This window comes from Henckelia pumila, chromosome 4 (assembly GCF_033568475.1).
Source record: "Henckelia pumila isolate YLH828 chromosome 4, ASM3356847v2, whole genome shotgun sequence".
In the NCBI taxonomy this organism is placed as follows: Eukaryota; Viridiplantae; Streptophyta; class Magnoliopsida; order Lamiales; family Gesneriaceae; genus Henckelia; species Henckelia pumila.
In genome coordinates, this window is record NC_133123.1 from 154,077,139 (window position 1) to 154,092,027 (window position 14,889).

At 32.8% G+C, this 14,889-nt stretch overlaps 2 protein-coding genes across 2 annotated transcripts; one reads left to right on the forward strand and one right to left on the reverse strand.

Moving 5' to 3' along the window:
• Window positions 1-251: 251 nt before the first annotated feature.
• Window positions 252-4,069, reverse strand: LOC140864277 (putative late blight resistance protein homolog R1C-3). The gene is made up of 2 exons (XM_073268362.1): window positions 3,683-4,069; window positions 252-3,363 (listed from the first exon to the last, which is right to left on the reverse strand). Exon 2 carries the CDS (start codon window positions 3,284-3,286, stop codon window positions 758-760), a length of 2,529 nt encoding a protein of 842 aa, XP_073124463.1. The 5' UTR covers window positions 3,287-3,363; window positions 3,683-4,069; the 3' UTR covers window positions 252-757.
• A 7,088-nt stretch (window positions 4,070-11,157) lies between these two features.
• LOC140864824 (putative late blight resistance protein homolog R1A-3) lies at window positions 11,158-14,168 on the forward strand. The gene has a single exon (XM_073269209.1). It carries the CDS (start codon window positions 11,177-11,179, stop codon window positions 13,961-13,963), a length of 2,787 nt encoding a protein of 928 aa, XP_073125310.1. The 5' UTR covers window positions 11,158-11,176; the 3' UTR covers window positions 13,964-14,168.
• Window positions 14,169-14,889: the final 721 nt, after the last annotated feature.

The following is a 14,889-nucleotide window of genomic DNA, read 5'->3' on the forward strand; positions in this document are numbered from 1 at the left end:
TTCGAAGATTTATGAAATGACAAAAATAACCCTTAATTCAACAACAATCATTCTCATTTATTTTTTTTGATAAATACAATTATATATTTCTTTTTTATTTTTATATAATTTAGAACACAAATCTCAAAGATGAAAAGAAATTTTATTTTATTTTTTATGAATATATTCTATGGTATTAGCCACATGAAAACAAACGTGGAAAGATAAATAATGCAATGATGAAATGAGAACTGTGCAATAACCGACCCACCAAATTTTATTTTTTATTTTTTTTTTTGGGAATAAGAAATTTCATAACTTAAATGTCATAGGATACAATATCTAATAACCACAACGGAAAATCAGAAAACCAAATACATGAACTAGAACAAGAAAGAGCAAATTGATCTAAGATATGGGCACTTGAATTCGCCAGTCGACGCAACTATATACTTTTCATCAGAAAACCAATACTTACATAAACGAAATATAAGCGAAAAATCGGTTTCCATCATCAGTCGAAAGGATACTTGCCATCTGATCCGTAACTATATACTTCTCATCACTACACTCAATTAAGTAAATACTCAAATATCTTAATGTGATTAAAAAAAATACATAATAACATGGGTTATTTTTTTTAAAATGGTTGTTAGTTAACCAGCAGTAGCAGTCACATAATAAACTATTGAAGAGAGCCAATTACCTGCACCAATTTCAGGTTCTTTCTCCTCTAATCCTTAGCACGAACCTGAAGGTTGTAATTTCCCAGGTTTGATTAAAGTGTAAAACTAAGCACACGAACATGAAGATCATAATTTCCAAGGTTTCGTTGTTCCTCTTTTATCTTATTTGCAGAAGTGTTGGCTGAATGACTACAGAATTCTATCGAAATGGATCTGAGTGTGTGTATTTCTCCAATACCATATGGGATTTCCTTTAAGTATCGAAGAAACACGAGTTTAAGTTTCTCAAGGCATGGGAAGTGAGAGCTGTCTGCTACCCACTCCGCAAGCTTTGTATGTTCAATTCTCAAGGACTTCAATCCAAGGAATTGTCCTTCCATAGGATTCCATTCACGCCCTTTGACAAACTTCAAATAGAGAACTTCAAGATGAGGCAGTGAGCCAACCACCGTCAAATCTTCCCAACACGCTGCGCATCTTTCCAAAACCAACTTCTTGAGCGAACATGGAAAGCGGAGATTTTGCAGCAGATTCTTGTCAATACGGCCTAAGAGAAGTGATTCGAGATTACATAAATGGGAAAAATTGTTAACTTCGTAGCAATCCCATCCAAAGCTAAAGTCGAAAGTGATTCCCAGTTTTCTTAAGTTTGGCATTCTATGAACGACCTCATCAGTACACCTGAATTTCCACATTCTAGAGAGTGTTTGCAGGTTTTTCAGAACAATAATATCTCGCCTGCCATTTTTGCTCTTGGTGCTTGGAGGACCAGACAATTCAAAGCTTCCCTCTTTCCTTATTAGATGCCTGAGTTGTGGCATTTCCCATATTTCAGCTGGTAGAGTTATTGGTGTCGCACCAGAAATGGTAACAGTCTGCAGATTCCATAGTAGGGATACAGATTTTATGGTATGCAGCAGATTCTCAAACATTTCATGCGTGAAATCAATGTATCTAGAGTTAACAAATCGCACCATTTTTTCACGAGAGCAGACATGAAACATTTTCTGTACTCCTCGCTTTTCAAACTTGGATTCTAATTCCACTTTCTTGGAGCTTCGCGTAAACATAAGCACACGCTCGTCATTGATGATTCTGATGTGCTCGTTGAGGCTATGCTTCATAGTGACACAAAGAAATTTCTCCTTTGCAGCTTCCCTGAGGCATAGGTCTCTTAAGAGATCATGGATGGTGCAAGTTTTCATTTTGTTTCTAGACCCGTATTCATGAATCATAATGAGATTTCTTTCTATTAGATCTTTTAAATAATCCTCTGCAATTTCTTCCAAACTTCTACTTCTTGTCGGTTTAAGAATGCCCTCCCCTATCCATAGTTTAACTAGCCTTGAAATTCTAATCTTGTGGTCTGCTGGAAATATCGCCATATAAAGGAAACATGGCTTCAGATAAACAGGCAAGTGTTTATAACTTAAAGATAATACCTCATAACAGAGCCCATCGCCTCCCATATTTAATGCTGCACTAGTGTCATTAGCAACAAACTCCCAATATTCAACTGTTCCGCTACTCTTTGCAAGAAGTCCGCTAATAGCAACTACGGCTAGAGGAAGTCCTCTACAGTTTCTCACAATTGTCTTTCCTACTTCTTCTAACTTAGGAGGGCAACTTTCTTTTCCAAACACTTTGTCATGAAACAAAGTCCAACTTTTATCATCGTCTAGAAAATGTAGTTCTTGAGGTGTACATGAGCAAAAACTATCAGCCACATTTGACAGTCTTGTAGTTACCAGGATTCGACTGCCATTACTATTCTCCGGCAAGAACCTCCTTATGCCATCCCAAACCTCGATGATCCATATGTCATCCATTACAATGAAATATCTTCTATCAAACAGACTTTTATGTACACGTAATCCTAATTCATCGTCATGCTCTTGAGTGATTTCTTCACTTTCCCCTGCAAGAACTCCGACATCTTTCAATAGGCCTAAAAGTATTTCGCGCACACTGTATTGTTGAGATATTGTAACCCAAGCATGAAGATCAAAGTGCTGCACAATTAATGGATGTTCGAAAACATTTTTGGCAAGGGTAGTTTTCCCAATGCCACCCATCCCAACAATGGGAAGAATCTGGAGATTTGATTCGTCACCAATGAGTGTGTCCATTATTTGAATCAAATCTTCATCAAATCCCACCATAGTATTCTTGCCATCGGATGCACCTTGTATGAAAGAACCAGCAGTCCCAGATTGTCTTGGCTGCTCCATGATTGTTATCCCTTCAGTTTCATTGATCATCATCGCATCCTTCTTCATAGAATCAAATTCTTCTATCACTCTCTGCAAATCTTGACAGAACAGAGTGGAGCTGCTCCTTTCACTTCCAGCTTTAGAATCTTCAAGAATTTGATCCAACACAAGACTTTCAATGACATCTTCTGCTGCATATGCTGATCTTGCCATTTTTTCCTCCAATTCCTGAATCTCTTCCCTCCTTGTCAGCGGAAATTCTTCAAGAAATTCTTGCAGGAAAGTGATACTTTGAAGCAGAGAATCGATCTGGGATTTGTCAAGAACAGCCATATGGCGTGGTGGGTGTTGCAATAAATGGTCAAGAATATGTCCGAGGGAGAGGAGAGACGCATAAGCTGCTGCCATTCTTGATTTCTGATTTCTCAGTGCCCAAACTCAATCGATCTGTGATTTCTTTGTATCAGCAGAGTCCGTTCTATCTCCTTTCGAATTCTCGCATAAACAAAAATATTAATTTAAAACCACAGAAATTGGAAATAACTAGGTGAAAACAGAACACTGTCACTTCATTTCTAAACTTCATCAAAAACAATAAATAATCATCTAAATAACAAAAATAAAGTAAAAACAAACAAATTATCACATAACAAAGAACATTTTACTCAAGAATTTTGGGATAAAAGGTTAACAAATGAGATAAGAAAATAAACTCAAAAACATGCAAACAACAAAGAATTATTCAAAAAATTCCTAAAATAGGTTCAAATTCACAAGAAAATAACGCTCTGCGAGCCTTTTTACCATTTACGATCAGTAGGAACTTCTTTCCAAAACTTTATGCTTATCAACCCCGATTTTTTCTTCGCTTTTTTTTGGGTTAGAGGAGAAGATGGATCATGATAACATACAAAAAATATATATATAAATATAATTTAAGGGTATCACGGTAATTTCATGCATTTAGGGAGCTGAAACAAACACATTAAATTGAAAACGAATTTTCCCATAAGTTCACAAAATAATCAGATGCATTTAATGACAGACAAACATTCAAAACAACTAATCGCAACAACCTGAAAAAACACAAAAATACAAATTTGTATTTAAGGACTAATCAAAGATGGTGAAAAGGAAAAGGAAAGACATTCAATTATAATCAATTATATAAAAAAAAATTAGATGTGTGGTGAAACGTCGAAATGTGTTTAGTACTGGGCTACTAGCTAGCTAAAACGTTAAAAAAATTATATATTTTTATTGAAATTTTGGTTATCTCGTACTAATATATAAGCAAAATAACACTGTACATAATAGTTTTAAAAGTAATGCACAATTTCTCAAGTTTTTAAAATCACATAAATCTCAAAATTATAATTTTTAGTAGTGTCAATAGCTAAACCACATTTAAAATTTTAATATTGTCTAAAACACAAGACTTTTGAAGGGAAGAGTTTTGAGGGAGATATGAGCATTGTTTCTTTGATTTTGAAAAAAAATTGGTTTTTTCTGATTTTTTTTATTCATATAATTTTTTTAAACAAAAATTAATTTAATTTTTTTAAAAAAATTCATATTTAATCGGGATTAAACACATTTAATATGGTCAACTAAAAGTTAAACCTTTTTTCCCTGTTATTATCTGAATTATAGCGTATGTTTCACATTAATCTCATAAAATCCGCGTTTAATCCCCACTCTTTCGGACAATAACGGACAAAATTAAATGATACAAAACGCAATACCACATACCAAACCAAAGAGATATGCAACTCCACCAAAAAAATAATAATAAATTGAGATATCAATTGATGCAAGAGTTATCATTATTCATCACTAAAGGATCCAAAAGAAAATGCGAAAAAGAACATAAGAATTAAAACATCAAAATTAAAGTAGAAAATTTTAAATATACTAAGAAGGTATATGTGTGTTGCACATGAATGACTATCGGATAAAAACATGATTATAAATATGTTCATATAAATGTTAAAATAAAACCACTAAAATAATGGAATTCAATAATATTTATGTTTGTGATAAATTTATAACCTCTTATGAGTTTTGTTTATCTTTCTCTATTTGTGTTTTATAATTATATATTCTATATAGTTAATTTTGTATAAAAATATTTCTTTGGAAATTAATATTATCCATTGAACATGATATGAATCGAATAAATAAGTGCACTAACATATATTTATAAAAGATAATATATTAAATAATCTATATGTATTTTTTTAAAAGATGAAATAATCATAAGTAAAAAAGTAATCTCTAATGATAATATATAAATTGTCTCTATAATTCATATTTATTGTTAAAAAAATTATCTCATACATTAAGTTTTAGATAGTAATGCTTCATCTATTTTTTAAATTTCTCGTTAATTTATTTTTTATGAATAAAATTGAAAGTAAATAAAATTAATCAAATTATATAATGTAAATAAAAATTAGAAAAATTTACAAAAGAGTAAATCTCAGTTTAATTGTATAGGCACTGTAAAAAAAAGAAAAAATTATTTTTTGATCTTATGTTAGATTTTTTTTGCAATTTTGGTCTTCTACGTTATCAAATATCTGGTGTAATCCGCTATTTTTTTGTTGAAATTTTAGTTTTTTTTCCACCGGAAGTGGACTTGGAACCAATAGAATGACGATGCCATGCTGATATTTACTATGTCACGCACCACTCCCAATAAAAATGAACAAAATTATAAGAAAATAGAAAAATTTATAGAAATAAATGTGAAATTTGACAACATAGATGAACAAAATCGCAAAGTGACAAAATTACATTACAAAATTGCAGTTTTTTCTAAAAAATAAAGGAAATTTATTGAAGTTTTTCAAGTGAACTTGTGGTAAAAAAAATTTATAAGCTTTGCATACTGAATGAGACATTGATATGATTGGTTTAGGGGGTGAGCTTGCTAGACTGATAGTGTTTGTGTACTTGTAGCAGTTAACCACGAAATCTTTCAAGATCATGAGTTCAGTTGAAGTTGATCAAGTGAAAATATATTCTTCTTATGTGTCTATATTAAGCAACCAACTTAAATAAGTGCGAAATGAGGTCGATTAACATATTGAACCAGTTATGGATTGTACGTGATGATGAACTAAAAGTAAGAACACTAAAGTTCGTTTATGGATCTTCGAAGATTTCAGAACTCTTACGTCACCACCCCTTCTCCTAGAAGAATTCACTCTAGAAGACTTTGACTATTACAATCAACTTGCAACAGCCGACTCCAATTAGACCAGGACTTATATACACTGCTTATCCCAGAACTCCTAAAAGCACTTCAAGGACACAGTTCAAGATTGCTCCTTGTTACAACGAGGATTGCAACACCTTAACTGATTACACTGATAAAGCAATGTTTGCAACACAACACTTGGCACTTGATTGATATTCTAATCACAGAAGTTTGCTAGTGTTCTTCGGCTTTCTTGATCAGTGTTATCTTCAATAAGCGTTTCTTTCCTACACTTAGCAGTTTACCTTTTATAGTGAGAGTATAATTGCGAGCGCTTTTTCAAGACGTCGGATGTCTATGAAATGTCTCGAGGATGGGTATTTATGTTCCAACAGATGACAAATTTATTTTGAATTCGAAAATCATTTTGTCGTTAGCTTGTCTTTTCCGCAACATCATCGGACAACATCGTACACTAACGTATTTTTCATTTCGGCGCTTTTGTCTGGTACGGGGAAACCTTATCCAAAAGTGTTCCGTTTGATTTGGATTGGCTTAGACAAATTTTTGATCGACTTAGGTTTTAGTTAAGTCCAACTGATTCAGTTTATCTCTTCTAAACTGGATCGAGTTGTCTTCATATTTTCAGTTGAACTCCGTTCAACTGCTCCGTTGATTGATCAATATTGATTCTTCCTCAACTAAGTGCAGTAATCTCTTTCGCATTAGTTGATGTAAAACTTTAGCTCATCAGTTTATATCTTGCATTTGTTTTTCTTGATGTCAATTGCAGAATTAAGTTTGGAGACTTTGTGAACGAATAGTTTCGTAAATATCAGTACTTTGAAAGTTCCAATAGACATTAATTAAAAAAAACATAATTTTTAAAATTAAAAATTAAATAAAGTCTCATATTAGGGTATTTTTTAACATCTTTAGTCAATTCTACCGAATAATTAAACAAGGTTCTTCCAACAGTGTTGTGACCAAACAATCAAGGTCAATAAATTTATTTTATTTCAATAAAAATTAATTTAATAGAACCAATGTTGTGACGCCCGGGGCTGAAGAGGCAGGGAGTGATCACCGGTGCCAAGAGGTTGCACGGACAATGAGCGGCTCCTGGTAGGCTTCTAGGCGGAGGGAGACATGAATGAACCGATCCCGTGCCGGAATGAGAGGAGATTCTGATACTGTGTAGGTATGGGACTACATAGTTGAGGAGGGTTTAAAAGATTTCATATGTACTATTCATATCAAGAAGGTGCATCTTCTTTTCGGGAGCTCATCACATAAGAACTCCAAAGTTAAGCGTGCTTGACTTGGGGCAATTATAGGATAGGTGACCCCCTGGAAAGTTTCTCAGGGTGCCTGTGAGTGAGGACATAAGCACGCTGAAAAGACCCGCCTTGATACAGTGGGTCGTTACAAATGGTATCAAAGCCGACCTCTCTTAGTACGGTATGGTTCGGGGACGAACCAAGCGGAAGCTGGTGGGCATGTGACGCCTGGGGCTGAAAAGGCAGGGAGTGATCGCCGGTGCCAAGAGGTTGCACGGACAATGAGCGGCTCCTGGTAGGCTTCTAGGTGGAGGGAGACATGAATGAACCGATCCCGTGCCGGAATGAGAGGAGATTCTGATACTGTGTAGGTATGAGACTACATAGTTGAGGAGGGTTTAAAAGATTTCATATGTACTATTCATATCAAGAAGGTGCATCTTCTTTTCGGGAGCTCATCACATAAGAACTCCAAAGTTAAGCGTGCTTGACTTGGGGCAATTATAGGATGGGTGACCCCTGAGAAGTTTCTCAGGGTGCGTGTGAGTGAGAATATAAGCACGCTGGAAAGACCCGTTTTGATACAGTGGGTCGTTACAAATGTTTTCATAACCGGACCGGTGATCGAACCGGTCTACCTTAAAAAAACGGTCCAACGCTATTCATTCCGATTTTTTTGTATTTTGATTTTTTTTTTTTTTTTACCTCTTGTTTGAATTAACTTCTCAGGGTGCGTGCGAGTGAGAATATAAGCAAGCTGGAAAGACCCGTTTTGATACAGTGGATCGTTACAAATGTTTTCTTAACCGGACCGGTGATCGAACCGGTCTACCTTAAAAAAACGGTCCAACCGGTTCGACCGTTTTAACCGAACGGTCGGACCGAAAAACCGTTTATATAATATAATATAATTAATAATATCTTTTAAATTTTAAAAACCTAAAAGATGTAAATAAAAAGACAAAAATATATTTATCATAGTTTAAAAAAATAAATAACTATATAAATATATTCAAAATATTAATTATAGTTATATATATATTTTTAAAAATTAATTAATTAATTAAAAAAATTCTAATAATACTAAAATAATATTTTTAACGAAGTACAAATTCCAAATAATCATGTATTTATATAATAAACTATTAAATTAAGATTTTAAAATAAAAAATATATTTTTTAAAAAAAAATAAAAAAATTCGAAAAACCGTTTTGACCGGTTTTCCGTCCGGTTCGATCGGTTTTGACCGGTTCGACCGGTTTTGGGGGGGTATTCCTGTACCGGACCAACAACCGGTTTTCGGTCGAACCGGCCAGTTCCGGTTCGGTTTTGAAAACAGTGAATAGAACTACTACCATTAGTGTAAATTCAATAAATTACTATGTACAAATAAATATATTTGGTGAGAAATAGAAATAGACATGAAATAGATTAATTTTTGTGTGAATATTCTTTGACACTAATATTTTTTTAAGTATTTCACAACATTTTTATGCAAATATTTTTAAGAAAGAATAAGAAACAATTAAAAGACAAATTTCATAAAGAAATTTTTAGTTTAAGTAAAATAATATTATTGTTATAATAGTATACAATAACTTTTGCTATAATATATTGATAATAATTAATAAAAAATATTTTAAGTAAAATAATATTATTTTTATAATAATATACAATAATTTTTGCTATAATAGATAGATGGTAATTAATTAAAACTAATTAATTTTTCTAATATTTAACATCAGAAATAATACATTAAATAATCTATATGTGTTTTTTAAAGATGAAACTAGGTAAAAGAATTAATCTTTAATAATGCTAATAAATTATCTATATAATTTATATTTATTATATCTCATACTTTAAGTTCTAGACATTAATATTTCATCTTATATTTAAATCTCTCGTTAATTTCTTTTGTATGAATAAAATTTAAAGTAAATAAAACTAATCAAATTATATAATTTAAATAAAAATTAGAAAAAATTACAAAAGAGTACTTAAAATTTGTCTTCTCAATGCTCAGTTTTATTGTATAGGCATTGTAAGAAAAGAGAAAAGTGTTTTTTGATCTTATGTTTTTTTTTTTTTTTTTTGTAATTTTGGTCTTTTATTATGTTATCAAATATCTGGTGTAGCCCGCCATCTTTTTTTGTTATTGAAAGTTTAGTTTTTTTTCGTCTGGAATCTGACATGGAACCAATACAATGATGATGTCATGCTGATGTTTACCGTACCACCTTACTCCTAATGAAAAATGACTGAAATTGTAAGAAAAATAATATATATATATATATATATATATTAATGTGAAATTTGATAACATAGAGAGACAAAATCGCAAAGTGACAAAATTACATGATAAAATTGCATCTTTTCTTTAAAAAAAGTAAAGGAAATTTATGAAGTTTTCAAGTGATTTGTGGAAAAGTATTGTAAGTTTTTCATACTGAATGAGACATTAATTAAAAAACAGAAATTTTTTTTAAAAATTAAATAAAATCCCATATTAGGGTATTTTTTTTAACATATTTAGTCAATTCAACCTAATAATTAAACATGATGCTTCCAACACTTTTGTAACCGGCCACCAGTACGACTAAGGTCAATATTATTTTTTTATAAATATTCTCTACACTAATATTTTTTTAAACATTTTACAACATTTTTATGCAAATATTTTTAAGAAAGAATAAGAAATAGTTAAAAGATTAAATTGAGTAAAGAAAATTTTAGTTTAAGTAAAATGATATCATTGTGATAATAGTATACAATAATTTTTGCCGTAATTAATATAGATGCTAATTTATAAAAAAAATAGTTTAAGTAAAATAATATCATTTCTATAATTAACAAATATTACTTTATACAAAAAAATTTCAATTGGAAGCCAATTGAAAAACATGAAAAATAATCTTTGATATACTTAGTATTAATTGTATTATTAATCACTCTTCCAAACTAAAATAGAAAAGAACATAAATAACAATGAATAACTAAGAGGTCAAAAATGTATACAATAATTTTTGTTATAATATATAGATGATACTTAATTTAAAAAATTAGTTTAAGCAAAATAATATCATTTTTATAATACACAAAATATGACTTTATACAAAAATCTTGTAATTGGAAGCCAATTGAAAAACATGATAAATGATCTTTGATATACTTAGTATTAATTAAGTGCATTATTAATGACTCTAAACTAAAATAGAAAATGACATAAATAACTTTATGTACAATGAACAACTAAAAGATCAAAATAGTAAACTCACAATAGTCATAGACAAAAAAATTAGCCGTATTATTAATCACTCTTCTAAACTAAAATATAAAAGAACATAAATAACAATGAATAACTGAGGTAAAACATGCATACAATAATTTTTGTTATAATATATAGATGATAATTAATTAAAAAAATTAGTTTAAGTAAAATAATATCATTTTTTTATAATACACAAAATCTGACTTTATATAAAAATATTGTAATTGGAAGCCAATTGAAAAACATGATAAATGATCTTTGGTATATTTAATATTAATTAAGTACATTATCAATGACTCGTTAAACTAAAATAAAAAATGACATAAAACTAAAAGGTCAAAATAGTAAACGTATAGATAGAAAATAGATAGATAGATATATTGAGAAACAAACAAAATATCAAATTTAATCTTTAAGAAGTGTATTAATATGATAAATTAGTAATATTTAATTAGAAAATTATTCCTGATAATTATCCAAAAGGGACTCAAATTTCAATTATTGGGCTGCTGCTGTCAACAATTTTGATCACTCAAAGTGGATGCCAGTAAACCAACGCATCACTCAATTATTGGGCAAGAAATCTCAGATTGATTTTGAAACACTGAGAAATCAGAGATCAACAATGGCAGCTTATGCATCACTGCTCTCTCTCGGACACATTCTTGACCATATACTGCAACACCCACCGCGCCAAACGGCTGTTCTTGACAAAGCCCAGGTCGATTCTCTCCTGGAAATTATCATTTTCCTGCAAGAGTTTCTTGAAGATTTTTCACTGATAAGGAGGGATGAGATTCAGGGATTGGAGGATAAAATTGCAAGGACAGCAAATGCAGCAGAAGATATCATTGAAAGCCGTGTGGTGGATCAAATTCTTGGAGATGCTGAAGCTGCAAGTGAAAGGAGCAGCTCCACTCTGTTCTGTCAAGATTTGCAGAATGTGATACAAGAATTTGATTCTATGAAGAAGGATGCGATGAAGATCAATGAAACTGAAGGGATAAAAATCATCGAGACTGCTGGTTCTTTCATACGAGGTGCATCTGATAGCAAGAATACTATGGTGGGATTTGATAAAGATTTGATTCAAATAGTGGACACACTCACTGGGGACCAATCAAATCTCCAGATTCTCTCCATCGTCGGGATGGGTGGCATCGGCAAGACCACCCTCGCCAAAAATGTTTTCGAAAATCCATTAATCGTGCAGCACTTTGATCGTCGTGCTTGGGTTACAGTATCTCAACAATTTAGTGTGCACGAACTACTTTTAGGCCTAATAAAAGATGTCGGAGTTCCTGCAGGGGAAAATGAACGAGAAATTACTCGAAAGAATGATGGTGAATTGGGATTATGTCTACATAAAAGTTTGTCTGATAGAAGATATTTGATTGTAATGGATGACATATGGAGTATCGAGGTTTGGGATGGCATAAAGAGGTTCTTGCCGAATTATAGTAATGGTAGTCGAGTCCTGGTAACTACAAGACTATCAAACGTGGCTGATAGTTTATGTTCGTGTACCCCTCAAGAGCTACATTTTCTAGACGATGATAAAAGTTGGACTTTGTTTCATGACAAAGTGTTTGGAAAAGAAAGTTGCCCTCCTGAGTTAGAGGAAGCAGGAAAGACAATTGTGAGAAATTGTAAAGGACTCCCTCTAGCCATTGTTGCTATTGGCGGACTTCTCGCAAAGTCTAGTCGAACACTTGAATATTGGGAGTATGTTGCTAATGATACAAGTGCAGCATTGAATATGGGAGGTGATGGGCTCTGTTTTGAGGTATTATATTTAAGTTACAAGCACTTACCTGTTCATCTAAAACCGTGTTTTCTTTATATGGCAACATTTCCGGAAGACAGTAAGATTAAAATTTCAAGGCTCGTTAAATTATGGATAGCTGAGGGGATTCTTAAACCGATAGGATCAAGAAGTTTGGAGGAAATTGGAGAGGATAATTTAAAAGATCTAACAGATAGAAATCTCATTCAGGTCCATGATTACGGGTCTAGAAACAAAATCAAAACTTGTACCATCCATGATCTCTTGAGAGACCTTTGCCTCAAGGAAGCTCAAAAGGAGAAATTTCTTTGTGTCGCTAGTGTTAACAGTCATCCCAGAAGCATCGATAATAAACGTCGGCTTGTTATTCATCAGCAAAGCCCCGATGAAGGGGAATTTCATGAACAGGTCTTTGATGCCATGAATTTACTATCATGTACACGTTCATTAATATGTCAAGGATTCAAATGCACTGAAATAAAGCTGCCTGTTTGTTTGAGACTGCTAAGAGTACTCAGCATGCTTGATGTCTACTCCTCCGTCACAGAAACTCTACAACTAGTTAACTTGAGATACAATTATTTCGAGTCTCCAACGTATAAAGAGCTGTTGAATATTTTAGAATCTCTAGCATTACTATGGAATCTGCAGACTGTTACCATTGCTGGTATCGTGAGTTTTACTGAGTCGCCAATAAATCTACCGGCTGAAATATGGGAAATGGTACAGCTGAGACATCTAAAAATGGAAGAAGGGGACTTTTATCTGCCTGATCCTCCTAGCACCAACGGCGAAAATAGCAGGCGAGATATTACCGTTTTGAAAAACCTGCAAACACTCTATAAGATAAGGAATTTCAGGTGTACAGAAGAGGTTGTTGGTAGACTCCCAAACTTAAAAAAACTGGGAATCACTTACACACAATTCCCAAGTGGCTTTGGATGGGATTACTATGAAGTTTACAATCTTGCCCATTTACGCAATCTGGAATCACTTTTCTTAGACAGTGCTGAAGAGAATGTGCTGCAACATATATGCTTTCCACATGATTCGCTCAAGAAGTTGACTTTGCGAAAGTGCGGTGTGTCTTGGGAAGATTTGAGTGTGGTTGGCTCATTGCCTCATCTTGAAGTTCTCCATTTGATGGATGGAGCAGTCATAGGGAGTGAATGGAATCCAGTGGAAGGAGAATTCCTTGAATTGAAGTGCTTGAGAATGAAACTTCTAGATGTTGAGGAATGGATAGCAGAGAGCTCCCACTTCCCATGCCTTGAGAAACTTCAACTTGAGCTTCTTCCATTCTTGGAGGAAATCCCATATGGAATTGGTGAAATACAAACACTCCAATCAATTTCATTAACATACTGTAGTGATTCAGCCAATTCTTCTGCAAAGAAGATACAAGAAGAACAGCAAGAGCTTGGGAATTATGAGCTTCAGGTTCATGTTCGTGAATACAGCCTTGGCAGTCTAGCCATGACGGTCATCGATGGTGTTATGGAGTTTGGAAAGACTGTATGGGATTCTTTTCGTTTTTGGTAAATGGTACTTGGCTTTGTTGGACAATAAAAAATATGAGAAAATAATATGTATTCAATTGTAGTATGTGTAATGAGTGTGGAGATGATGTGTAAATTTTTATTTTTATTTTTTTTTCAAGTCACACATGTCTCTCGGTGATTTGATCATACATGTACAAACACCGCAAGAACATGAGATTTGTAAATACAGGGTTCATGATAAATTTTTATCTTTAAATGCATTATTAAAATAGTGCATGTACACTTAGTTATAGACATTCCTACGACTTTGTCTATAGTACCTAGAATCTAGATGTTAGTTACTAGCTTTTTCTCCTCTATGTTTTTTTTAATACCGAAATTGTATAGCCTTTCAACGAGGTTTTGCGGCTTTTGCCCAAGTTTCCCTCTCCTTTTAGATTTTTCTGGCTCGTTTATGCGTTAATAATACACTGTAGGTAGGGTACGTTAAACCTCCTGAGTAGGAGTGCAAACGAACCGAATCGAGCCGAATAATGGTAAAATTTTAAGGTTCGAATTCGGCTTATATTCGAGTTCGAGCTCGATTCGAAGTTCAATAATTTTAAATATTTTGGCTCGAGTTCGGCTCGAAATGAAGTTCGAGTTCGGTTCGAAATATTCGAACCTATTCGTGAACTATTCGGATATTATGGTTCGAAAATCTTGAAATGTATATATATTATTATATAATTATATTATATTAATTAAATATTTAGGCTCGCGAACTATTCGCGAACTATCGAACAGAGTAATTTCGGCTCGAAAAAAAGTTCGAACATGTTCGAATTCGGCTCGAGTTCAATAAGCTCGAGTACAAATCAAATATTTATCGAGCGAGCTCGTAAAGCTCACGAACAGGTTCGGTCCGTTTGCACCCCTACACCTGACACAAGCCCACAATTTAATTTACTGTTACTAGCAAACTTT